General features: G+C 44.6%; 1 protein-coding gene across 1 annotated transcript in view; it reads right to left on the reverse strand.

The window, feature by feature from the left end:
• Window positions 1-330: 330 nt before the first annotated feature.
• Window positions 331-27,113, reverse strand: part of prtga (protogenin homolog a (Gallus gallus)) — a 34,977-nt gene continuing 8,194 nt past the window's right edge. The window contains exons 3-19 of the mRNA XM_042062479.1: window positions 21,645-21,789; window positions 21,405-21,538; window positions 20,833-21,129; window positions 20,510-20,669; window positions 19,641-19,888; window positions 17,683-17,847; window positions 16,230-16,535; window positions 14,534-14,722; window positions 7,908-8,003; window positions 7,540-7,726; window positions 7,157-7,284; window positions 6,364-6,534; window positions 5,014-5,196; window positions 4,563-4,686; window positions 4,284-4,419; window positions 4,089-4,196; window positions 331-3,995 (exon numbers count right to left, since the gene is read on the reverse strand). Of these exons, the coding sequence (XP_041918413.1) occupies window positions 3,609-3,995; window positions 4,089-4,196; window positions 4,284-4,419; window positions 4,563-4,686; window positions 5,014-5,196; window positions 6,364-6,534; window positions 7,157-7,284; window positions 7,540-7,726; window positions 7,908-8,003; window positions 14,534-14,722; window positions 16,230-16,535; window positions 17,683-17,847; window positions 19,641-19,888; window positions 20,510-20,669; window positions 20,833-21,129; window positions 21,405-21,538; window positions 21,645-21,789 (3,164 nt within the window). The 3' untranslated portion in view covers window positions 331-3,608. The remainder of the gene's footprint in view (window positions 3,996-4,088; window positions 4,197-4,283; window positions 4,420-4,562; window positions 4,687-5,013; window positions 5,197-6,363; window positions 6,535-7,156; window positions 7,285-7,539; window positions 7,727-7,907; window positions 8,004-14,533; window positions 14,723-16,229; window positions 16,536-17,682; window positions 17,848-19,640; window positions 19,889-20,509; window positions 20,670-20,832; window positions 21,130-21,404; window positions 21,539-21,644; window positions 21,790-27,113) is intronic.

Consider the following 27,113-nt stretch of genomic DNA (forward strand, 5'->3'; position numbering starts at 1 on the left):
ATTGTAACAACAACACTAATAGCAAAGCCAGTGGCCTGTGAGGTTATCACATGCTTTAGCTCTAGGCTTACATAGATAATCATTCGACCTACTTTTAACACAGACCAACCATATTAATAGGCTATTGCATTTTTTTTACAGCTACGAAATTATCGATACCTATCAGCCTATTTATATTAAGGAATATCATCATAATGGTGGGCAGTAACTTCAGTAGTCTATCTTAGATTGTGCTTGGTATAGCTATCCCAATGACAATAATAAATTGTGTGTTTTTTTTTTTTTGTAGCCTAGTCTCAATGGAAACCAGTAGTCAGTATTAAGGTTCAAATCATTTTTGGCTTTTATTAGACATTTTAGGCTAATATTTTGGCATGAACACTGTCATTGTACAGAAAACACACACTGGAACACCTTCCAAACAGTTGATAATAATGGTAACTTAAGAGTGAATAACCAAAAACAACAAAACAAGTAACAATTACAAGAAGTACATTCATTTTCAAGGCCAGTGCAAGTTTTATGTGGCAGCAGAAGGCATTCATGGGCCCCCCTGAGTGAAATTGTCTATAGCCCATTTTTGCTTTGCCATTACACATGTACACCAGCACAGCCTTTACACTAGCAGTGTGACAGTAGAGGCAACAGAGCAGTGGAGAATCAACACTCACACAAGAGCCTTCAACTTCATCCTTTCTGTCACACATGTTAAGAAAAGAATAAAATGAAACAAACAAAAATGAGCACAATTCAGAATCACATAGCTCGAGTAATTGGTGTCACTGATTTCTCTGAGCATCATGTAACACTGGTAATTCTACTGGGCATAACAATCTCACAAGGTCTGGGTCACATCTCTACTGTGCAGAGGAGGTACCTGAGTTAAGTGTCTTGTTCAACATTAAAATTGCATTACTACACATGCCTGAGTGTTTTGGAAAGTACAGAGACATCACCACAACATAGAAGAATGAAATAATCTCTGTATTAAACTAACTGATTATCTTGATTCGCCAAACAGTTTACGTATTCATTATCCATTTCAGTGTATAAGTAAAATGTATTGTTGGACCACAGACAACAGAAACTAAGATGATGCAATGGTACACACCTGCCAATAAAAGAGCAAAACAAACAAAAATTCCATATACAATATGAACTTAAATTGTAGCACAGCTTTCCCGATTAATATTCACTTACAACACTTGAAGAGGTATTCACATTATAATAAACATTTCGGGCATTCGGGCATTGCCTAACATTCAGCTAGGCAAAAGCGAAATTCAGTCAGTACTGCAAAGGGAGGGTATCAGTCTCCCCTACTAGTATAAAAACGTTTCTCCTCCAGTGAGAAAACAGTAAAAAAAAAAATGTGGAGTAGACTCAAACTGCTGTTAGCTGAAATGACAAGTCACAATAACATAAAATCACAATGATGTATGACTATCTATGAGGTGTCTCAGTAGTGTGTGTCTATAGCCATTTACTGCATACAGAGGGTACGGAATCACAGCCGTGGAACATGTTGGGAGAACAATAAAATATCATGCAAAGATAAAAGACTAACCTGATTATTTGCCAATGTGCAACGGTGACTCTAAAATCTTTGGTTTATATAGTTTGCTTTACAAATGTGATTGTGTCGCTCTGATTTAAACATGGTCTTCCATTGACCACTGGTCTCCTCTGATTGAAAAGAATGTTGGAAGTTCGACAGGAAATACAATATAATACATATCTCTGCATATAATTTTCACCTATAATATAAACACATCCTGTCACACTTGCAACATCTCATAGGAGGAAACCAATCTGGACTAGTTGGTTGTTTTGCACTTGTAATCGATTATTACTTTACATCATCAAGTACCCTACACCCCAGGAGCACTTTGTGGGAGATTACCCGCATCTCAACTCATTTGGTCACAGAATGGGGGCACAAATGTGCAAGGCATTTTATTGTACAGGAAGCAGCATCTTTGCTGATCCACAGGGCACTGCATTCCATCTTTGGTCTAGTCTGAGGAAACCCTTATCCTGAGATGTTCCTAAAGACCAGTAGGACAAAAATTAAAGAAGCAAACAATTCTTTGGGCAATAGCATAAGTCACCGTTGCACATAGACATAGTGATCTAAAAACTGAAACTATTCTGAGAGAAGTGCTAAACTCATGTTTCTACTCTAAAATAGTACGGACTATTTCAAGAACAAAAGTAACTAGATAATGTACTCAGTAGTACATATAAGTCAAGAAAAAATATATATGTTATAATGTTTTTTGGTGTTAATTTCACTTCCATTTCACTGATTCCACTCATTTTTTTGACAACATTCATTCTTCACTCATCTTTCATCCCCATGAAAGAGTTCCCTCAAAATATTCTTTGGTAAGCAAACTGTGCTTCCTAGCTCTGAGATTCAAGGAACTTGATCCATGTTAAGGCTATTCAAACGCTTTTAAGGGTAGCTGTGTTGCGCTTAACAACACTGCTATATTAGGAAAATTTCTCATAAGCACAAAAAAAGAAAATAGCAATAAAACAATGAACACCTGCCATAGTACAGCCATATATCCCTTAATGAAAAGGCTTTTCCACCTGTGAGAAGGGTATCACAAGGCTCTGAACTGTAACTGGCACAAGAATCTAGACAAACATTCATAACAGACCTATGGCAACTACTCCAACTATGATGAGCAGTTCAGCTCAAAGATGAAACCCTGTCAATCAGCCATGTAACATCATAAAAACACATGGCTTATTCAAATGTACTAAACCTTGTTCCCTGAGTTAAGGAAAAAATACACTACAAAAAAAATGCTTAAAACGAGGTAGTATAAAACAGGGATTGAAAGGGCAAATGCACTTCCAGATACATAGAAAAAATAATTCAATATTTATCCCATCTTTGGAATTTCTTGAAATGTGAGGGCTTCAAATAAGTTAAACCACACACTCCTGGGTTTCTTCATAATGCGTAAGAATGTGGACAAACATATCATATACCTGAGAGCATTCATCTGAAAAATCGGTAGTACACTAGTACTGCATGTATGTGAGAAATAAAATAGGTAATGCAGTGCACTTACAATCCCATACCATACATAAAAAACAAAACAAAAAGCACAGAAAAACAGAAGACAACTATAAGCTAATTGAAGCAAATTATTGCTATCAGGAAGTATCAATTGTTATGACAGTGGGGTTACCCACTGCATATGTAAGTAGACATTAAATACATAGTTGATGTTTACCCAAGGTAAACTGAGGTAGATCGTCAGCAAAGGGAGGTCCATTATCCCTTTTGCTCCAGTGACAAACTTAAATAATGTCAGAAAATGTAACAGTCATATTTCCCATTTTTTGACAATCTTTTTGAAACATTCATGGTGGGTGAGATTTACACAAATAGACATACACAAAAAAGGGAAGAAAAAAGGAAAAAATGGGGACATTCAATAAACGCAGGTCTTTGGCATAAATATGAAGCCAGAGCCCAAGTCTTCCAAGCAGCCTCTTGATTTTGGCTTCCTGCTCATTGTCCATCGAAACAGGAGGGAGGTGGAAAGGCAGGTATAAGGGGATGGGGGGCAGGGATAGAGGTATGGCTACAGGGAAAGTGCAGACTGAGAAATTACTGGGACCTCTTGCTGCTCCTGGCAGGGCCTTCCTGTGGCTTCTCCCATGTCCACAGTGAGGTCAGATGACGGAGCCTCAGGAACGCATTCACCTTCAGACCCATCACTCTCCACACCCTGCAGAGAAGACGGCCGACTGCCTTGTCCTGATGACAGATTGGTCATCTCCATTTCGTCATGGGAGTAGCGGCCCGAATCACCAGTCTCATGGCTCCCCTCACTGTTCTGGGAGCCCTCAGTGTCTCCTGACGAGCTAAACAGAACCTGTAGGGAGGTGGGTTGGTGGGTCTCCTCCTTATAGCATAGGACAGTGGTTCCTGGCTGGTAGGAACATGTGCTATGGGTCCTCCACTGAGTCTGTGTAATAATACAAGGAAAAATGTATGATGTAACAGACTGTTAACCACCATGGAAATTGTGTTACATCCACTTGATTATGTTTCTTTTTACCTGGACTTTCTGTTTCTCCTCCTTCTCAAAGAAAAGCCATTTCTTCTTATTCTTCTTTTTGGGACTGTTGACAGGGCCATAGCTATTTATGATCAAATTCGTTCCACCCTAAAATGTCAAAGTCTCAGAATTAATTTTCTTACATTTTCTAACAAGCAAGTTAAAGCAAGATTAATTGTACATTTTGATTCTCACCTTGGCGTCAACAAAATGGTCACTCATCATGGGCACCATAACCTCTGCATTCTCAACCTGAATGTCTCCAGCCAAATGAGAGAGAGCTGGAATCGGGCCACCACCTTGCCTCACAGTTTTTGTTGTGGAGGATTTCCTATAAAACCAATATGATTTCATTACACTTTGGACTATTGAGAATGAGTATAGGCCTACAACATTATCCAGTAAGTGCAAGGTAATTGAAAGGAAACATATCGACACCAGAATGGTCTGATAATGGTCATCTTGTTAGATTACCTGTCTTTGCCCCTACACACAAGGATTAAGGCGCAGATGATGATGCAGGTGAGTGCTACACAGACTCCTAAGATGATGCCAGTCATTGACTTCTGGTCCAGGTGGTAGAACCCATCAGAAAATGCTGTAATACACATAATTAATCATGACAAAAGTCCCTTTACGTGTCACTAGAAAGATACCTAATTTTTCCCAAGCAGCTGAACCATGGTGACTGACAGAAACACATCTGTTATTCACAGGGCCACATTACAATGTATATAATTTAAACTGGAAACTTTTAAAATAGTCAATTTTAGGCTGCAGCCTTTACAAGAGAATGTTTACAGTGAAGTTAATATTTATTACAGCCTTTCTAACAGAATATTTATAGTGGAGTTACACCAAGGGGTCCACTAGGGGGCTCTGGTCATATTACTTTAAAGACCATTGTTCCATGAAAGCTCCTGACCTGTGGCATGAGAGGAGCCATGTGAGTGTCTGGGGACATGGCCAGAGGAAGAGCTGTGGGTTTGTACAGCCAGCTCTACTGCACTGGAGAACGGCCCGTCACCCATCTCGTTGGAGGCTGATACTTTCACCAGGTAGGTGTTCCCTGGCTCCAGTTTCTCCAGCAAAGCCATAGTGATGCTCCCTGTGAATGTAAAAATGAAAGGGACAGTTAGTCGCACGCGCCTGAAAAATGATTACAGATACGGAAAGAAAAACCCTGCCGTGTCATCTGACTAGCAGAGAAATATGTGGTCATCAATATATTCTCTGTGGTCCCAAAACTAAAGGTGACTTAAGTGCCTCTCTCCCATGGTTCTACTGAACCATGAAAACCCAAGGTTTACTGCACAGTGGAAAAAAACATAAAAGTTTCCCAGCAGAGGAGAAGCTATTTGCGACCCGCGTGCCCAGAGAACAAGAGGGGGTCAAAGATCGAGGGGCATGCCCATTCCAACCTCCTGTACCACCCAGCCCCTGGCTGTAACACAGCCAAACCTTCAACAGTAACTGTCACAGAGCTGCAAGTGATTTACACCACAGAGGGCCCAAAGCTGGGTAGGGGGGCTTTGTGGATGACCTCAGTTTTGACCCTCCACAACGACAGCTCAGGAGTGAAGCGGAGATGCCGTGCATTTCAAGGAGTCATCTGCTATCAATTACATCTCTGCTGCTCAGAAACCTACCGGCAGTTCCAGGAGCTTAAAAAAATTGGCAGCTGACTGTGTCACAGATATGTGCCCAGTCAAATGTCAGCATGTCTAAGCAAATCAGCAAAATTAGTTTTTTCTTTCCCAAGTAGCTTGACTGTTAACAGTAGACCATTTTCCCCCATTTATATGTTTGTGTAATCTTGGGTGGAATTCATTGTTCATAAATGTCCTTGTTAAATTTTTTTGATATTTTTCATTTGGTGTAGAACTTTATGTAGAGCTTTTAACCACACTTTATGTAATGGAGGCACTGTCAGTAGAATATTATTTTTGTTGTTTGACAGTGGTCACTGTTACTTAGCCAGACTGGGACATCATATACTTTAATGTAACCCTGGATCCATGAACTCTTAAACATGTATTGTCTGACTGCTAAGACAACAGACCATTATCTAAAAGCAGACAGGAATCACAAGAGATGAATGACAAATACAGATATGGATTGTAGGATGAAATGAGATATTGATTTCCAATCGGCTTTGTGGTGTGGAGAGGGGGCTGATGCCAGGGGTCTGTAAGGGCTCCCTGCAGACCTCTCTGCCCAGCAACTGCTTTCTCCCTCTCTCTTTCTTTCTCTCCCTCTCTCTTTCTCGGCTCACCTTCTCTTTGGAGCACCTGCCATTCGCCAGCCACCCAGGCCTTGCGGGACGCATAGAGGATGGTGTAGTGCGACACGGCTACATTGGGATCATCTGGCAGCTTCCAGGACACCAGGGCTGTGTTGTCCTCGATCAGCGTCACCTTCACTCCGGATGGAGGCTGTGTGGGGGCTGTGGGAGAGGAGAGGAGAGGAGACTTGAGAACTGTAGAAAACAGCATTTTTGGACTGAGAAGGCAGGACTTTGGCAGTGAACCGAGCACAACCCGAGCTCAAATCTGATACGACCAGAACACTCATGGGCTTTTACCCGACTGTGATATGGGAAACCTGATGGGAGGACAGAGAGTGCAAAAGGAGGCCTCCAGAGGGCTGTGATCTATTCATGCTTGGCACACTCCCATGCTCAATCAATTTAGTGCTGCTGAGGCTTTTTCTGTAAATCCACTAAATGGCTCTGGCCTTTTGGGAAGTACAGAGAGGCTGTACTTAAGCCACACTTCAGCCTCAGCTTAGTGAATACTGGGGGGACAGAGTCACATTAACAGCTAGCTAAATCAGGTCAAATACACTATCTGAGTGCTTCTTGATTTCAGCAACACACCAGTGGCAACCTACAATGGGATTACCTCGCAATCAATGATGATCTCCTGTCTTTTGTCCACTTTAACAAGAGGTTCAATGATCTTACTACATGAGTAATTATGGGAACAATGGAAGACCCCTGAACAAAAGAGTGGCTTTCCTATATTACAGGTCAATCCGTGTGAGTGGTGGAGGGTCTCCATGCTCACCTTGTGAAAGTGTGCTCTGGTACACAACAGGACTCCATGGACTGAAGAGCTGGTCCATGTGGAGACGAACTGCAAACTCATAGCGGGTGTTGGGTTCCAGGTCCTGTACTAGCAGACTCTGTTCAGCTCTGCAAAAACACGACAGGTGTTTCAAAGATGATTACAATGACATGGGTGTACACTGCATACTTCAGGTGCACACAGAAATGGCATTATGGTGTTTTGCCAAGGTGTTTCAGAATTTGCCTTGGTAATAAAATGGACAATATAACATATGAGATATATTGTTTTTCTAGGCCTGTTAACACATTTTGAACTAAAATGCTGGAGATGTAGATATGTTAAGCTGCCTGTGTCATGAGAAACAAGTGTGGGCCACGTACGTCTGGAGGTAGAGCACCAGTGAGGCGTTCTGTAAACCCACAGGATTACAGCGGACAGTGTAGTTCACCATCTGGCCCGTAGTGAAAGCAGGCCGCCCCCAGTGCAGGTACACAGCGGATGAGCTGTTGGTCTTTGCATACAAATGGTGAGGGGGTGGTGGTGGGGGTACCAGACGATCACGGACGGCTAGGAAAGAAAGAGGATTTTTTTAGATACAGCATGCTGACAGTTCATGGCACTGTCTGACTACATTACTGAATAAAATCATCATAGTGATCTTGACAGCTCAGTGTCATTATATGTTTTCAATGCATGACACAATACAATAAGATACATATAATGTATTACTAAAATAGAAGCAACTTACAGACACATCCAGGGGTGCTAATAGTCTGGTCTGCTTGGTATCCCTCTCCCATGAAATTGTAAGCCAGGAGCTTGACATGATACTTCTTTCTGGGGTCTGCATATTCAAAGACAAAACATACGTGCATAAGACATTTTGCTGACACTGTCACTTGGCCTTCAGCATCCCCCTCCATGCATTGATAATGACCCCAGCGTGTGGATCCATAATTGACGGTGAGGGTGGCAGAGAGGTGTGTGAGTGGCCAGCAGGGCGTTTGCTGACTCAGGCCTGTGTGTGATTGGAGTGGGTGCTGGAGGTCAGGGGGCCGTGTGGCATTGAGGGCTCACAGCGCTTGACCACCACAGCCATCCACCCCAAGACCCCCCCCCCCCCCACAAGCCTACCCAGAGCAGCACAAAAGATGAGCACCCCATCCATCACGCTGTCAGCGTGCGGGGAGAAGAATGGGTGGCTTTCACCCTGCACCCCACCCCACCCCAGCCACTGCTGACCACTGGTCACTGCCCAGTCAGCCTCGAGGACAGGGGGGAGGGGCTGCAGCAGGAGACAATGGCCCCATGGGAACGAAGGAGCGGCCAGTCACACATCCAAAGCCAGGGCCCTTACAAAACCTTTGTTGTAACAAAAATCTTCAAAGGCATATATATATCAGCATCACATCAAATAACAAAGAAAAACACTGCTGGTTCTTGTCTACTGCGGTGAAAAGATCATGGTATGATAGGAGTATCCAGTTTTAAATCCTGAATGGCAGTTACAGGGAGTATATTTTTCAAAAAGATAACTCACGTCACAACATAACACAAAGGACCCTGCTCATATTTATTTCTAGGTGAAGTTAAAGAATATACAGGCACAACATGGGTGACACGCTTAATCTGATCCTGATGACTCATGTCACAGAGTGACTGATATGAGGAAACAGAGTGGCTTCACTGGGAGACATTAGAGTACTATTAGCAAGGCAATTACAGGAAGCTTTCACAGCAACCTTGGAGACCTTCCAGAAAAAACACAACATATCTCAAAGTAATGAGTTACTGCCAACCTGGAACTCTCACCTTCTCAATATTTCAAAGTATGCTGCAGATAATTAGACACTTCAAGCAGGGCTTCGGTGAATTCTTTAAATACACATCAGTGCTCAAGACATATCACCACCATCAATTTTAATATAAATATATTAATGAACTCATGAATATACAATGCATCAAATGTTGCCAACATGGAGACAACAAATGTCAATAACTTCTTCATTAATCTTTATCTACACTGTGAAACATACATGAATGCTTAAAAATTACTTCAACAAATGTCGGCTTTGCGTAAGCCTGAAAGCCTGAAATATGTGTTTTTCAAATAGTATAAGCCCACTGAGAAAGATATATAGCTATGGGTACTTGGAACTTGTGAGACCTTCCAGATGGTGAGCGGTGCACTCAAGTTACCCTGTAGTGTTCATTACAGCCACTAGAGAGTGCTACATGACACTGGATCTGAAGGAGATGAAAGAGAGTATTGGGAACAGTGGCAAGGATATCACTCTGAAGTCTCACCCACTCTCAGTGAAAGCAGTGCTCAATACAGACCACAGTACAGACATGATTTCTGATTTCTCAGTCACACACACACATTCAAAAATAATGTATCTCATTTCTCAAAAGTGATTTCAAATGTCCTTTCTGAAGCTTGTCCCCAGAAAAGTGGATGGAAATGCCCCAATGAGCATCACAACCCCCGTCATAGACAGCGGGGCACCTCTGTGGCTTCATAAACACGTCACTTTGACGCCTCCGCCAACTCAGGTGCCACCTTTTGGGCAGCAGGAAACTGAGCCTCCTAGCCCAGCAGCACAGGCAGAGTGAGGTGTTAGGTGTTCTGGGAGCCAGGGAGGCGCTGGGAGGGTTTGAGGGGGTGGGGGAGGTGAGGGGGTGGCTGGAGGGGGAGCACGCAGTGACAGGGATCCACAAGCTTCAGTGGAGCCAGCCTGGGGTCAGGGGTCAGGCCCAGATAAAAACTCCCTAGGAATTCCAGGTCATGGGTGCGGAATACGAGTTGAGTCCTTTTTTCTCCCAGAATACCCCCCAGCTTTAGTTGGGTGAAGATAAAGAAATTATTTCAGGCAGATGGGAAAGAGGGGGAAAACTCTTAAGTTTAGTGCAGAGTGGAATGGATAAAAACTAACTTAAACTAACTAAAAAACTAATACTAATGTATATTTTATTTAACTTAAGATATACTTCTGTAAATATTTTAAACAGCTTTGTCTATGACTAAATATTTATTAATAATAAATTAGCATTTTAAATGAGAAAATAAATAAAGCAAAATCATGCTCCTACAAAACTAGCAAATATATATGGGAGGATCATTGAATAGTTGCAAATACTGTAGTTGACTCTTTGAAAAATGAAATAAATCCCAGTGTCACCATTCCCTAGCTCCATGCCTGGGGACTATGTCCGATTCCATGCTCCATCTTTTTAGGGGTAGTGGTCAGGGAGTTCAGCCCAGCAGTGAACCCTGCCCCTCTGCATTGAGGCCTGGGGCAATTACGCAGTGAGAGAAGTAGAGGGGATGACATCTGGGCCGTGACCTTTGACATGGAATCTGGGCAAGCTAAATCCTGCTGTGGGTGGAGCCTCATGAGGGGGAGGGTTTAGAAAATGTGTGATGGACAACTAGAAACAATTTTAGGTGTAGATTTGGGTGTATTTAGAAAAATACTTTTATCCAAAGAGACTTACGTATCATAAAGTGTACGTATAAAATGGTCATCCTATGAGAAAATGTCAAAATAGAGATACAAAGATCTAGAAGTTGTTGTGGTAATACTTATACACAGGGCGTTAAATAGCTTAACATTTTTGGATTCAACAATAAATAGTAATTGTTATTTGCTTATACTGCCAATAAAATAGGAAAAGAGGCAGGTTTTTCTTTTGTATTGAATATGCACACTGAGAGAGAGATAATGCCTCATCACACACACACACACACACACACACACACACACACACACACACACACACACACACACACACCTCACCCTGCAGTCACTCATGCCTGCACTGATTGCCTCTCACAATAAACTGGATTCTCAAAGGAAGGTTTGTATTAGCCTTGAGTCTATTCAACAACACCAAGTCCCGCACACAGATACGGGATGCTATATATGCCTTAATGCAATAATGTCAAATGGATGTTAATGGCCCTATATGAGCTAGCATATGTGGATTCAACACTACTCATTACATTACAATAAATTACAGATGAATTCCGTGTCCATTTCATAATGAAGCACTATAGACTGTATAAAATAATGAAGCACACATTCCTGAGCGGTTTGTGGTCACCTGATTTTAACAGGGCATGTGTGGATCCTGTGGGAGGTCAGGGCTTTGTTCTACTCCGAGAGGCCTCGAAAGCAGAGCTTGTGCTCTCACACACTGAACCCCCTGTGCCATATCACTATCACACACACACACACACACACACACACACACACACACACACACACACACACACACACATGCACGCGCACACACACACACACACACACACACACACACACAGCTACTTGAACAATATGTTCCTCTGTGCCCATACACATAGGAGGCCCCTCTTCCCACAGATAGCCAGTGAAGTCAACATTTGTTTAAATCAAAGCGGGAAGCCTATTGATGTCCCCAGCATCACTCATCTATCTTTTGACACCAAGATGAAATACTGGATTTGTAAACGGAACAAACACGACTGACTCCATATGATGGCCTGCAGCAGGCAAAATAAATCTCAGCCTGTCCGTCGGTTGCCACAGGCTCAGGCAGTATTTTAACCCCAATCGCTCCAGGAGAGGAACAAGCAAAACAGGGAAAACGACACCCTGTCACAGGCCTCCACCGAGGTAGTGCTCTCCTTCAAAGGCTCATATTCCTCTCAGGAAGAGCCATTCATCATGGAAAGAGCGAGCAGAGCACGTGCAATGTCACTCTCTCTCAACATGACTCAGTATGGGAGCCTGGGCTACTGACACATCCGTGAGCTAAGATTGTACAAGACAGATCTGTTTACTCGCCACTAGCCACAGGTCCCACTGCCAATGGCAAACTCAACATGGTTCACTTTAATGGCATACAATGGGGTTATTATGGGTAGGAGAACTGTGCAATGGATCTAATGGAATCTTTCAACTCATAGGCTATTATAAAAGGACACATTGTCGTACACAACACAACAAATATCAAGAGCTCATTTATGACTCACAAGTTGTGCTAGCGCCTGGGCCAAGAGCGACAGTTGGATTCTGGCTGCATTAAAGATTTAGCTGAAGATCAACCTTTACAAACAATTCATGTGTTCTCCACCCGCTACTCCCTCATTAGAGTGGATTCACAACATGGTTTATTAAGAGGCTTAAGTCATGCTTCGTCACTTGAACTAAATAAAATCAATGATAAAATGCCCTCTCAGAGGTCAAATACAGCCATGAACTACTACTCAATTATAGGTAAACATGAACATTAAACCTGACCCAAATGTATGAGGACACCCAAGTTTAATTAAAGAGGCCCTATATTAGGAGACTTAACATAAAGCAATTACTGTAGAGAGGCCGTCACCTTTGTGGAGCTATAAATATTCAGATGTTATAAAGAGACCCCCAGGCAAACAGGCAAGGCAAAAGAGCAGCACTTCACAGGAACAGATCTTTACAGACTAACACACCATCCATTCTACATCTCATATACAATTTAATTATATAATAAAAATGTCTAGTCTAACGTCTTTCATTACCCACTTTAGTTAGACTTCCCAGCATAAGCAGCATTTAAGTGAGTACTAATCAGAGGTTTCTGATTCTATACAACACGTTTCCTACTATCTCTTCCAATTATATCAATTAGGTCACTATGGAAACATTAAATCAGTAATACTGTATTTTCTTCAACTAGGATGATGGAATTATTTCACATTCAAAAGAGCTTCTTATCTTGTTTGTGAGAATGGATTTCAGTCACTGAATGGTTAAACAAGAACACCTCAAGAGCCACCCCTTTAGATCCTGTGCAGCATTAGGAGTGTTCAGCATGTGCGTACACTTTGTCCATCCACACCAAAAAGGCTGCAGGCTTCAGGCCAATCCCTAGCACTGTTCCTGTGAGTAAAGCTCTGAATTTGGTTGACTCTTGACCAATAAACACTGTTCTGCGGCCATGAGAGAGCAGCACAATGGGCAGCTTTGATGTGAGAGCCCCTCCAATGGCTGGCCTCACAGCAGTCATAAAACACATCATAAATCTCCCCCACAAAATAACAGCCTGGCTCTCCTGGAGAGGCAACCATAGCACCATCACCACCACCACCACCCTCCACACACAACAGGCCCAACGGAGGGACCACCAAAAAAGGCTGCCCAATGCGACACTAATGAACACTGAAAGCCTACTATGGACCAGAGAGAAGATTTCTGTTCCCAGGTCATGGCTTGTTAATAATAGAAGATGTATGTTTGTGTTCAAGCAGGTGGTAACTCTCAGGTTTTCCCACAGCATAAATTTGCTTCAGGCACTTTTTTGTTGTTAAACTGTACAAAGTGCCCTTTCCATGACAGAGACTGATTCAGATGTCAGACCATTTCTTTTCAGTGTTCAATTAATAAACAAAAATGGCATAAATCACTCTCCAGTATCAGAGCTCTACTTTTCACTTCCTGCATTGTGTTGTCTCTCCTTGCCCTGTCTTCACTGTTCCCCTCACAGTATGGCCACTGCACGGCATAACAAAAACACTCCACCAGAGAAGAAACAGAGAAAAGGAGGATTCACACTGTATTTACGGCTCCTGGGTGCCTCCCCCTCCTCCTCCTCTTTTCCCAGAGCAGGGCCGTGCTCAGCCAAGCCTCCCCTGATTTACATTTCAGCTGCTGACCACATGGCTGACCCTGTCCTACCACAGATGGTCAGATGTCCACTGGTTCTGGAGTCGTGAGAGCTGCCTTGAGCACACATGGCCAGGGCAAAGAGGAGCTGACCTCCACGCTCTGGACAGCCCGGACCCTCCTTTTTGCTCTGACCAGACAGTTTGATTGGAGGACCGCTGGGTGGACACACATTCAGGTTTTGGGAGGTCAAAAGGTCAGTGGGGAGTGGGGATGTGGAGGGGTGGAAGTCCTGGTCCCTTCTCACAGGGAAAGGCCCTCCTGAGATGGGACACATATCTCCCATGACAGGGCTGATTTAATCAATCAGGCCTGCACTCTTTGTTGTCAATAGCTTATCCTGATAGGAGGGTCCTCCATTGTTCTATGCAAAACTAATGACCTCTCTCTTCAGCACGAAGATGGTCAATTGCTCTACGGAATAGGTTGACGAAGGGTCACTGAAGTTTAGCAAAGTTTCAATTTCAATCAAGTATGCTGATTGAAGCACAGTATGCATTCACACACATACAGTACTTTTGACTAAAACAATCATGAGTGGGGTAATGGGGTAACTCCTCTTTGACACTAAAACTGGATACACAACACAGTTTATTCAATAGATTAAATCTTCTTACTATAGCTGAAAAAAGAAAGATCCATAGCGATCAGTTGGTGGTAGAGGGAGACGCATGTCACTCACCCAGGCCTCCGATGGTGTAGTGGTTCTCGTGGGCACGCAACTGTATCGGTGGTCTCTCTGTCTGGGTCTCCTCATGATAGAAGAGCCGGTAGCCTTGGATGCCAGCAGCATTGCCCAGGGTGAGTCTCCAGTGGACCACAATGGTGGTACAGTTGAGAGGCTCCAGCAGCAGCTCCGGGGCCAGGGGCACTGCAGGACACAGGGAGAGAAGTCAGACACTCACAGCAGCGTCTCCTGCATCAGGGAGCTCACACACTCACCACTGGGTCACAGTTACAGCTCGACAGTTTGTGTGTTAGGTGTCTGATTAAACCTTGTGGAGAGAAAAGCAGCCTGGCTTTATTTGAGAGGTGCCATTATAACTGGGTGAAGCTACTACTACTACTACTACTATGTTTGATGATCACGAGCCTAGAAATGCTTTTTTAGGCAGATTCTTTTTGAGGCATTCATTTCGAGGAATTAAAAAAAAAAAACTGAAATTCAGTCGCATAAAACATGAAGCTGGCCTCTGGGTATTACTGTTAATGCACAACTGGCGTCCCAGCTGAGACTTTGCCCCATGGCATCTATTCTAGCCACGGCTGATGGACAGTACCAAAATCAGCAGGGGCTCACAGGAGGGTGGATGCAGGAGCCCAAAGTATTGTAAGAATGTGAGGCCATGGAGGTCTCTGAGAGTAGGTTTAACTCCTGCTCCTGCTCCTGGTCTTGTTGACGCAACTAGGAATGTCTCCACCCAGCTGTTCTCCTGCTTTATCTGATGGAAATAACAGGCCGTGCTCCCGCTGCCCCCCACCTCTCCAGAGACTCATCGACTCTTTATAGCTACAACAGGCACATCTACGGTCAGCTAAATACAGGCAGCAAAGACCCCACAACCACGAGAAAAAGGCTATGTGCTCTGGACTCCCAGTTAGCTTGTCACGCTTACCTGGCTTTCAGGAGAGGCCTTAGAAAATGCAAATCTCTCTTTTTAGAGGGAGATTCAGAGAAGCATCCCCCTCCCCCATCTGAGAAGACCCTCTGGCCCTAAACAGCCCTATTCTTCTCTGTGCTGCTGGAGGCTGGGGTCTCTCTCTTTATGACCCATGACTGAGGCCATTCCCATGTTTTCTGACAGTGCAGGGCAAAGGTCACTGAGTAACAAATGCAATGCCTTAACAAGATTATTAGAGCGCGCTCTTCACATGGGCCTCTCTCTTTCTCACAGCACCACCAGGGACGCAAACACAGAGAGGCGACTCACACTATTCTCACTGAGGTTTGGGGGCACTCGCCGTTGTTTTGTTTTTGTGTTGTTTTTTTCCCCTCTCTCTCTCTCTCACAATGAACTTTGCTTTCAGTGGACTTCAAAGCCACCGGCATTTGCATATACGTGCACGATATGGTTTGGTCAACTGGACGCTTCGCTGAGAGCTTACAGGGTTGCGGCCCGTTCTTGTTTGCTTAATCTATACATGCCAAACACAGTAGGGAGGAATGTCAATTTATTTAACATGTACAGTCTGTAGGTTATCGTCTAAGCACTAATACCCACTTCATACCGCACTTCATAAAAAGATGCATGAAATTGACTAATCTAACTACAGTATGTTATTGGCATGACTTCATAAGTGTTTTACTATTGCAATGAAATGTGTGCCATACTTGATACTAATAGCATGTACATCAGCACAGAAGAGCTCAGGTGTACCTTTGGTGCTGGAGGCTTTGGGAGTGCGGTGGGATGTCCAAGCAGACTGCTCCCCCCAGCCCACTTTGGTGGCAGCCGAGATGCGTACGAGGTAGATGGTGTCGGGCTGCAGGCCTTCCAGCAGGTGCTGTGTGAAGTGGCCCGCCAGCTCCAGCTGCGTGATGGTGCTGTCGGCGCTGGTGCGGTAGGCCAGCCGGTAGGCAGAGACGTGCCCGCGGCTCAGCTTGGGCGCCAGCGGCTGCCAGGACACATGGATGTCGGTGGGACTGCGGCTGGTGAGGCTGAGCTCAGGGGCACGCAGGGGCACTGGGGAGGACAGAGGGGAGGTGGTCAGTCTTAACTCACACACCATAGACCCATACAACCATACAGCAGTTACTAGTGCTAATTGTTTTATTTGTGACTAGTAGTGTCTTCAAATCGTTTTTCATTCATACTACATTCTCTGTGAAGTACAAATAAACACACATGTCCTTCCAACTAGCCACCTAGGGCTATGTACTATGCAGATCTGTGGTCCAGGTCAAATGGCGTCAAAAAAAGATTTTGCAGCATGACATTACTAGTTTTTGACCAAAACTCCTTATTGCTGCTTTAAGACAACCGAGTGGAATGAGAAGCAGCGCGGCCACTAGATCTCCACGTATGAAGTGTGAGCCTGTTCCTCACAGGGGCAGGTCACTCCCTATAGCCTACTAATAGTCGCAACACTTAGTCAGAAACTCGGGGACCATGCTGAGATGAGACAGAAACATATAGATCTCTATGATTTACTCTGTGCCATGTGCCCTTGATCTCCATGGCATGCTGTTTTAAACACCACCAATAAATAAAGTTATTTGTCAACACCAGGAAATATATGTCTACACCTGAGGTGAAGTTTCAAATAGAGGGCTTTTCCTATCATACGTTAACAAAACCCAGGGCATTGATTCACCAAGGAAATAAATGTCCTTCCCTGTATTAGAAGGAATGTGCTTGTGAAAGGTCTAAAGTTAGGCCAGGAGTCTCAGGATGATTTGAAATGCGAGGTCAGACCCCTTTAGCAGGAGTTAAATAACAGGTTGTATTTTCAACACTCTAGGACAGGTCTCTACATATCATCCAGCCTAATGTTTAACCAGTCAAAAGTCCTTTCATCTCCTCCATTAGCACAGGCCACCATGCCTTTAGTTGTGCGTCTTGGGGAGGGCAGCTGGTATTTGTTCTTTCAAAGAATGGGCTGTGAGGCCTATCAGTCCTCTCCACTGAAACATCCACACCAGCTGATTTACTCTCAGTTTACATCCCCGGAGTTCCAAATGGATCACAGTAATCATTTTGCACTAAGTGGGTAAAGCAGTTACAACAGAGAACTAGCTGAAATTGAATACAAGAACCTCCATGTATGTTTTGGAAATGTGTGAATATAAATAAGCACATGTGTGTGTATAATGTGTATGAGCCAACTCACCATCTTCAAGAGTGTGCTGGACGATGTGGTCCGACATGCGGCTGGCTCCCATGGGCATGTAGGCCACAATGTAAAAGGTGTAGTTCCTGGCAGGCTCCAGGTCATCAATAATATAGCGAGTGGTGTCATTGCCAATGACAACTTGGTATTCTTCATTATTCAAACCTGGGTGGAGAAGAGAGGCTTTGTTGTCAAAACACACGGCATACAGTTACCCCTCACCACACCATCCACATGTTGTGACCTATAAATACAGTGGAAAGTAGATTCTACTGTTATTGTTCATGCATATCAACAGAGCAAATCTGAAAGTCAGTGAATGATAAAAGTGTTGCTGGAAACACTTATGCTTTCCAATATCTGTTAAAGAATCATGAATGGTCCATTGTCAAATGAGCAATGAAAGAAATGTTCTTGAAAATGTTAATGAGGAGAGCGTTGTTTTTGAGTTGTTAATTAAGAGCCCCTGAAAGGGACTCACCTCTGACTCCGAGCAGGCCTCCCCACAATAACAGAGATTTGTGTGGATTACTGAGACTGAAGATACATCTGCACTCTGTAACTACCTATCCTCTGGATAGACTAATTCATGTATAATTTCTTTGACTTTGGAAAGCCACTCATTATGTTTGTTGAATGATCACACTTAAGAATTCTGAAGAATTCTTTCAAAAAATTGAAGAAGTGCTACTCACTGTGGGCCACCATAGAGCAAAGGTGTCAACTCAATCAAACTAGTCAGATCGTCCACGTATCGCCAAGTCACCAACATGTCCATAACTCAAACTTTCCCACAGCTTGCACCTGATAACACTTTAATTAGCCTACTTTGGGGAAGATTGCACAAAGGAGTCACTTAAAGCCTGGATGCACTGAATCCCCCTGGCCAATTTCTGACCTGGTAAACAGGCTCCTTGAGAGCAAACAGAAGAGTGCCTTGTTAGGGGCCCTGAATGTGCCTGGTGAGCCCCACGCTGGACTTGAGGTGAAAAGGGAGAGCAGGACAAAGCCGGCCTTCCAGGCCGAGTCGAGCGCTCGCTCCCTGTGCCTCCTCCGAGATCCTCCAGTGCAGGATTAGCACACTTCAACACAGAGGCTAATTAGTTCCTGCCTTCAATGGAGCGCCCATTTATTTCCGATGTTTTCTGCCCATGACAACAGAGACATAGTGTAGTGTCCTGCCCATTCTTGTCAGTCTAAACGGCTAGGCTTTCTATGGCACAGGAACAAAATGTGCTACTAACTTCTCATCAAGTGAACAAAATCACTTACGAAGGCAGCCAATCATCAGGGGAAGAGACTGATTTTCTGACTTTTTCCCTCCATTACTATGGCATAGCTTGACAGGTGTTTCTTTTGCATTCAAAAGCTTTCAATATGAGGGACTGGGCACAGGAAGCTGAATGACTTTACAAAACACACCACTAACTGTTCATTTTACTCTTCCTGCCTCTCATCAACAATAACTATTCAACTGGCACAGGGGAAGCACAAAAGACTCTAACAGCAGCAAAGGTCACGGCTCTAAAATCGCCATAAGGATTAAATATATTCCTGGAAGGTGTCTTTGTCCTTCTATCAAACTACAAATTCACATTCTGGAGTGGGTAGAATCCTGCACTATTTTTGGGCAGCTGTAAGCACTAGAGGTGGCGAAAGCTATTCCTCTAGCTTTGGTGGTGTAGTCATTCTTTTCCCTTGACCTCTGCCCAGCAACCAACTATTAACAACAGATGGCCAATCTCCCACATTCCATTTTCAGGGCAAGGAGGAAGTGGGAGCTCTGTGTACTCACAGCAGTGTTAACTGTTAACTCCCGGGGGCTACAAAGTCCATTAATCTCACCCACTCCACATATATTTTACATCAATACTGCCATATCAACATACACTTTCAAATGTTTCCCATTAGGTTTTGTTTAGCTCGTTGGTTATTTACTTTGTGCTGCATTAACTCACCTTCTGCCTTCATGTAGTGCACTGAGTAGGCGATGACTTTGTCGGAGTTGTACATAGGTCTCTCCCAGGCCAGCAGAATGGCCGAGCTGGAGACAGTGTCGGCACGGATGTTCCTGGGCGCACTCGGCCGGTCCTCGGACATGACCACGATGAGTCGGGCCATGGACAGCACCGAGCCCAGCTCATTGTCTGCCTGGCACTGGTAGATGGCATCATCCTCAGGGATGATCTGATTGATCACCAGTTTGCTGAATGGAACACGCACGCACACACACACACACACACACACACACACACACACACACACATACACACATACACACACACACACACACACACACACACACACACACACACACACATACACACATACACACACACACACACATACACACACACACACACACACACACACACACACACACATACACGGTCATGTAAAAAACCAATGGTCCAGAACAATGAGCAATTACAGCTCCTTTTTTTCCTATTTCAGAATGCAATCTACTAACAAAGTGGGACAGATGCGCAACCATAAAGGGGTAAATTAGCGAGAAAATCAACTAAAATGCCATTAGTCAGAAGTAAATTATTCAAGCTCCTCTCATCTAACTGGAGGCACAAGCTGATAAATATTTCATTGTTCCAGAGTTTCCCGAGGACAAATTAGCTCGTTTAAGAACACAAGATAGTCCCTCCAAAGGAGAGAGATCCCGCTGTTCTCCCCATTACGTGGGAATGAACACCATTCAATCAAAAAAGAAGCAGTGGAGCATGGCTTACGGCGGCTGTGATTTGTACCATTTAACACTAAATGTGACATTTCAGACCTTCACTGAGAGCAAGAGAGAGGGGGGGAAGGGCTCTACCTGTGGTACATTTTGATCCTTCCATTTGAGTGGACCCGCTCGCCATTCTTCAGCCACGTGATGTGGGGGGTGGGCACCCCCTCCGCCTGGCACACAAAGCGAGCCGTGCCCGCACGAGGACGGGTCAGACTCTCAGGCCACTCCACCAGAGAAGGGGGAGCTGAGGCACAAATAATTCTCTTCAGCATTAGAGATAAGCCAGCAAAATGTCCAAAAATTTCAATCTCTTCCATGTGACTAACATAATGGCAATTTACACACAGTTACAAAGAGGAGTGGTGATATATCTATGAAATGCGAGTAGAATGGGAAAGCACAGTAACCTTGCACAGTGAGGTTGGCCACAGCGATGGTGTAGTTGCGGGTGCCAGGGGTGGTGGCCCTGCAGATGTACACGCCCGCGTGCTGGGCCTTCACGTCGGAAATCATGAGGTTGCCGCTGCCCAGCACCTTGGTTTTGAAGACGTCAATGGACTTGTGGTCAGCTCGGCTCCAGGAGATGAGCGGCCTGGGGTTACCTGTGGCCATGCACTCCAGTATGGCGCTCTGATGCAGAGACACCGTCTGGTTCTGGGGTCCAGCGACAATGCGAGGCCTCTGGGGGAGCCGGGCACCGGGAGCTGTGGGATATTAAAACCAGCACTGTCACACCCTCAACCAAGCTAGGTAATGATCTATGGGCACAGTAATGCCAAGTTAATAACCTCTATGTCAAGGTTATAAAACTTGTTAGTAATATAAATAGTCATTACATCTATATACTTTTTCAGAAAGCTACATCATTTGTTGTTGTTTTTTTAAGAAAAAATACCACCAAAAGTTCATATGAGGAGTTCTAGACCTAATCATATTCAATAAGGCCCTAACACATATAAACACACACACACACACACACCTGGAGTGATAGTCAAAGTAGCCTCTGTGCTCTTGCGACGGTTGGCGATGTTAGTAGCCACACAGCGGTAGTTGCCAGCGTCCCTCTGATCGACTCCCTGGATCTGCAGCACTCCAGTGGGCAGTACAGTTATCCTGCACAGAGACAAGCTCATTAACCTTTCTGCAAAGACCTCTGGAAGGAAGAAACACCATTACGTGTACTTGACAAAAGCAGAACCAGTGCAAAAGGAGGACAAACCTTTCTGTTGCCAAGGGTAAGGTGACTCTGTTAAACTCCCAGGTGAGGATAGGGGGAGGACTCGCCGTGATTTTGCAAGAGAAGCGAGCAACAGACCCCTCTGTGACCACAATTGATGTTGGCTGGATTGTAAAAGGGTAAATATCTACAAAAGAAAAGATGGGACAAACTGTCAGTCAACAATACCGGTAATTGGGCACCATGTAAATGTCAGAATGACAGAAACAGTGCTGTTTGGCCACCTCACAATCCATTGAAACATCTCCCGCACCTCTCCCACACACACTGGATACACATCGGATTAAATATGGATCATCATCCATTTTATGTCAGTGGGACCCTGCTTATGTGATTACTCATATGGACACCCTCTCAGTGTACTCGCATGGATCTATAGGGGTCTATGGGTCATCACTCATATGTTAGCTCTGGACTTGAGGGTGTCCTCAGTGCATCACGTGATCGCCAAGGTTGAATGTATTCCAATCCATCAACAGAATCCTCCGCATCAAAAAGACTTACGGTTAAATCTCCAGTCAATGGCATTTATGGAAATCAGTTACACTACTGAGCCTCCAGAAATATCATATCAATACTCTATTTAAATTAATGAATACATCATCGCCCTGGAAGCTATCTTGGATGAGGAAAATTCGAACTGTGTAAGGGTCAAAGCCAATTAACTATCATACAAATTATGTGTTATGTGTTCAGAACTATGTGTAATTTAAAACATTATGACATATCTGGCAACTTGAAGATTTTTAAGATAAGATAAGATGTAGGCAAACTACCATTTTGGGTCTCCAACTTTAGGTTGACTCTGAATACCATCCACCTAAAGTCTGTACACAATCTGGCATACATTAAAAGGGCATAATCTGCAAGACCCTACTTGTGCTGTATCTTAGAGCCAAATGTGTCTTTTGACCTCAGCCTCTTGCTGTCAGGGAAGTGGTTTGTTAGATGATACATATTTATAGTGAACAGTTAGCTGTTACCCCTCTGGCAGTCCCTCTCAGTGGGCTCTGATCAGACAGCAGGCCACAGCCTTGCTAATCTCATTAATAAACTCCTCACCTCAGCCGAGCACAGAGCCAGAGGGATCGGCTGTCAGGACCTGGCAGCACACACCTGCCAGGCTCTCGAAAACAGTAGAGCACCAAAGGATTTCCTTATTCACCCTCACTACTGAGTGACACACAGGGTGTGTTTAACAGCAGCTTTCCTAATGAATCTTGCCGTTTCACCTTTAAAATGCATTCGGATCCACTCAAAGTTTGTCTAATCTCCTGACGGCTCTGTCACTCTCATTTGTCATTCTTATTTTATTTTTAGGACATTAAAAGAAAGAGAAAGAGAGAGAAAGAGAGAGAGAGAGAGTTGTATGGAGATGACTGGTCTGGTCATCCTGCAGCAGGGGTGGGCAGAGGCAGGCTGCAGTGAAAGGTGATACTATGAGTGAAGGCTGAAGCTCGAGGAGACGAATGGCCAGCAGGAACCAAAAGGGCCCAAGCTGCTCTGTGTAAACACACGGGCATGAAAGGCCCCATCACATGTGGAACGCCTCAGAGGGAACACTGTCCTTTTGGTAATAATCCTCTTGTTCCCCTTTTCAAACCTCACCAGCACTAATTCCTTACTGCCCCCACCCCCCAACCCACACACACTGACAGAGTGAGAGAAAGAGAGAGAGGGGGGGGGGGGGATATGGTAATGATAACAATTATGGTAATGATAACAATTACAGTTCAGTCAAATCAACTTATCTGCAAAGGTCTGGTGCATAATAGGTCATCATGTCATATGTCTGATAATTATAATATCATATTATTTCAAGCAGTAGTGCTAGGGGATACCAGATTGGACCTACCTAATGGAAAAAAAACCCCAAAATAGTCCACAGAATCAAGAACCCAAAATAGTCTACAACACAGAGAGGCTGTCCTCCAGCTACTCCTTAATGTGGCACAGAGACACTTCTCCAAACAGCATTCTACAGATAAGAGTTTCCTCTGGACCCAGTCTTCCATCAAGGTGATATTGTTGGCTAAAAACAGAAGAGGGAGGCCTTTCAAGTCCCTCTAAACATACAATACATTACTACAGCTCAATATCAGTTTGAGAGGATACCGCCCAAACTGCGGTATGGAGGTTTTCTCTGGCCTTTTCGGGCAGAGTTGTAAAACCCCCATAAAAGCCATTAAGGTCAGCCTCTTCCCTTCCTACCCTCCCCCTCCCTTCCTAAAGATGCCCCAGGTCAATCATTTGTTAAAAGAAATCAATGACAGTGCTGCCTCTTATTTAGGCCTGTGTATAAATCACATTTAGGGAAGGTCTTAGGCAGTCTTTACAAAAAGCCCCAAGGCTTGATAACATCTACTTAATTATGGCATACAGTAATCAAATCCAAGTAGCCTATTCACATGAACATAAACACAGTTGACAGCCAGAGCAGACTCAGGCACAAACAAGAGCATCTCAAAACACCACACCACACAGGATTTGTACATTATTTTAGTCACACAAGACCTGATTGGCCTTACTTTTCGAGGGTACATAACTTTGGCAACAGCTGCGGTTTCTCCGATTGTGCAGCGCAACAGCCTGGCCGAGTACAAACAAACACATGTCCCCGTGCTGTTTGAGAAAGAGTGATGAGAGGCACTCGCTGTCAGACTGAGCACGGCGCTCCTGCAGCCTCCCGGCCTCTGCTGTCCACCACACAGTGTCCAGCCGCAGCCAGAAGAGGCGGCTCGCGTAGGAGACCACTCCACGTCCTTCACACAAACCATAACCCACCTGCCCTGTTTCAGCTCCACTGACACTTCAGCACAAACACAACACTGGTGCACATACACACACTCAGGCTCAGAACCAGGCTCAACGAAACTCCCACTATATCACTGACAAACACTTAGGCTGATCCTGACAACCAAAGGGGGCGCTAACTCTTTGCAGGCATGCTGAAGGTCGGACTGGCCTCTCTGAAAGTGATGAATGCTGCTACGTAACTTGTGTTGCCAGGTGTTGGCATGCTGAACAGCAGGATATCCCCCGTGGCCACACGGCTAGTCTTCCAGTGAATCATTAGCTACATAGAGGGCCTCCACATCCTTTCTCGGAAAGCATGCAGAGGGAATTCTCCTTCAGCTCACCTTTGCCATTTGAAATGAGATGGTGGTTCTTTGCTTTTCACCCGTGTGAACGTTGCACCTTCAGATGGATATTCGTTTAGCGCCTGTTACCTTTGCTCAGGCCTCAAATGCCTGTGAGAATTTGCTTTGAGTTGAGGCAGAGGGCTTGAGGGAAGGGCTTCACTAATGGGCTCCTCGCCTGTGCTACTGACACCCATTGCTGTAAAGGTCACTTCCTTTGTGTCCATCTCTTTTGGGAGACAAACCGCTCCAATTCCCTTTCACTGGGCTCCCAGCCTCTCCACTTTTGGGCATTTTTAATTGAATTGGTTCTGAGCTGTTGAGTCTCTTGTAGCTCTGGAACAGTGTGCCCCACTGTGGCGGAACTTTGATGTGGGCATGCCGGCTACGGCAGAGGGACAGAAATGCACCCTCTGACCAGCAGGGGACTAACTGTAGTCCCACCGGTTTCTCTCCAGCTCAGAGGACGGAACCTGGGGATACTGTCCTGTCAAGAGGCCTTCTTCTCAACGTTCCTCACGGGAGCAAGACTCAAGTCAACATCAAACACATTCCAATCCATTGCAAAGCATAACTACCGTGACGAGGAGGCTTCCCAGCCAGGGAAGGCCTTAGGGCAAAACAAGGATGAGCTCCCGGAATTCTCTCCTTTTCTGGCTACTTGTTTGCAGTCTGCTGCTTAGCATATGCTGGATTGGGAAACTGCAGGACATATATTGATTATTGACCAACAACTAAGCACTACTGTGATATCCACAAAACCCTCCCAATAATGGTCAGTGCTCTGGCCCTGAACAACGCAAAAACATACAGCTGACCTTTTGTCTGCCAGGGAGATAAAAACCAGAGGGCTTCACGTTTTAAGAGGGGGGGGGGGGGGGGGGGGTAAATACTCAGGAAAGGCAAGGCATGTAGGCTCAGGACCTAACTGTGTCTTAAAATGGTTTCTAGAGGACTTCACCTCAACATGCATTAAATCACCCACAGGATTAGTTTTTAAAGCCCCCCCTCCAAAATAAGACACATGCACTGCATTGCACTGAGATTTATTTCATTGGTGTCTTTGGGGGGACCTGGGGATCACATTACAAAGATTCTCTGCTGATGTCCTTAACACAAGCTTTAAGAACAGCCCATTTGAAATACTACTAAAGTGCGTAGTCATTCTGGTTTACTACTGTACATCACACTAGCGAGCTGACATTCTAGCCCTGCTTTCAAACTACAGATGCCTATGGATTCCTGACCAAAACGTAAAGAGGGTCTGGCCATCTGCCCCCTCTGGTGACCTCACCTCTCACCTCTGACCTCCACAAATCCTAGCCAGGGCTGGGCTGATCCAGGCAAGGCTATGCAGGGCCACCCCAACGCAAAGCAGAGCCTGCTGGCCCTCTGCTGTGCAGTCGGCCCATCAATAACCCTGAGGCCCCGCAGAAAGTGCCCTCCTGCAGCTCAGAAATCCCACAGCCTCTCTCTAAATCGTTCCTCATTACCAAGGCTGCACAGCACTGGACAACTTGTACAGGTCGCCTTAGTCCAGGTCTCGTGTACATCCAGTCTGTAGATTAGCTTTATTTTTGTTTGTTTCTGTGGATGTGGTTTTGACCTCTATCACCCCCTCGTGTACATCTCTCTCTCTCTCTCTTTCTCTCTTTTTTTCTCTATACTCAATGACTAACACAGCAAACAATCAGTAATATGGCCCTGGAATTTTACCATATTGACTAAAAAATGCAAAAGTAACACAAGCAAAACCGATATGGCTTGGCAGGCATGTTCTGTTTTCTGTTTCCTTCAGTGGGTCTGTTACTCTCTCCATACCTCTCTGAATCTACCCCTGTTTTATGGTGAGACACCCCGCTGCCATCCCTGCGTATCCATGACAGACGGCCTTTCTGCAGCCAGCAGCTCGCTTAACAGTGGGTCAGTGGACAGGTCAAACATGGACAAAGGTTCCCTTGGAGACGTCAGGGGCCAGCTCTCAGTCCCCCTTTTCCCTGGTCACTCCAATGGCTCTCCATAGCTTAAGGGGGCCTTCTCAGCCCATGAAGAAAGAGACTAGGCACCATAGCTGAGATGAAGTTTATAACTTTCAGGAAATACACACTATCTCATGACAAGAGTACAACAGAGGCAACTACAGGCCTAATACCTCTGTTCAATTTGAGACCATTTTTGCATCTTTCATCACAGCACTAGGTGGGAAATGCCAAATGGCTCTTCTAGGAATTAATTCATTTTTATGTGTGTGGTGAGATATTGTCATGGTAATGAATCTCACAGTGGATGGCTGCAGCAAATGAATCCCCTC

Source organism: Alosa sapidissima, chromosome 14, assembly GCF_018492685.1.
Source record: "Alosa sapidissima isolate fAloSap1 chromosome 14, fAloSap1.pri, whole genome shotgun sequence".
Lineage (NCBI taxonomy): Eukaryota > Metazoa > Chordata > Actinopteri > Clupeiformes > Clupeidae > Alosa > Alosa sapidissima.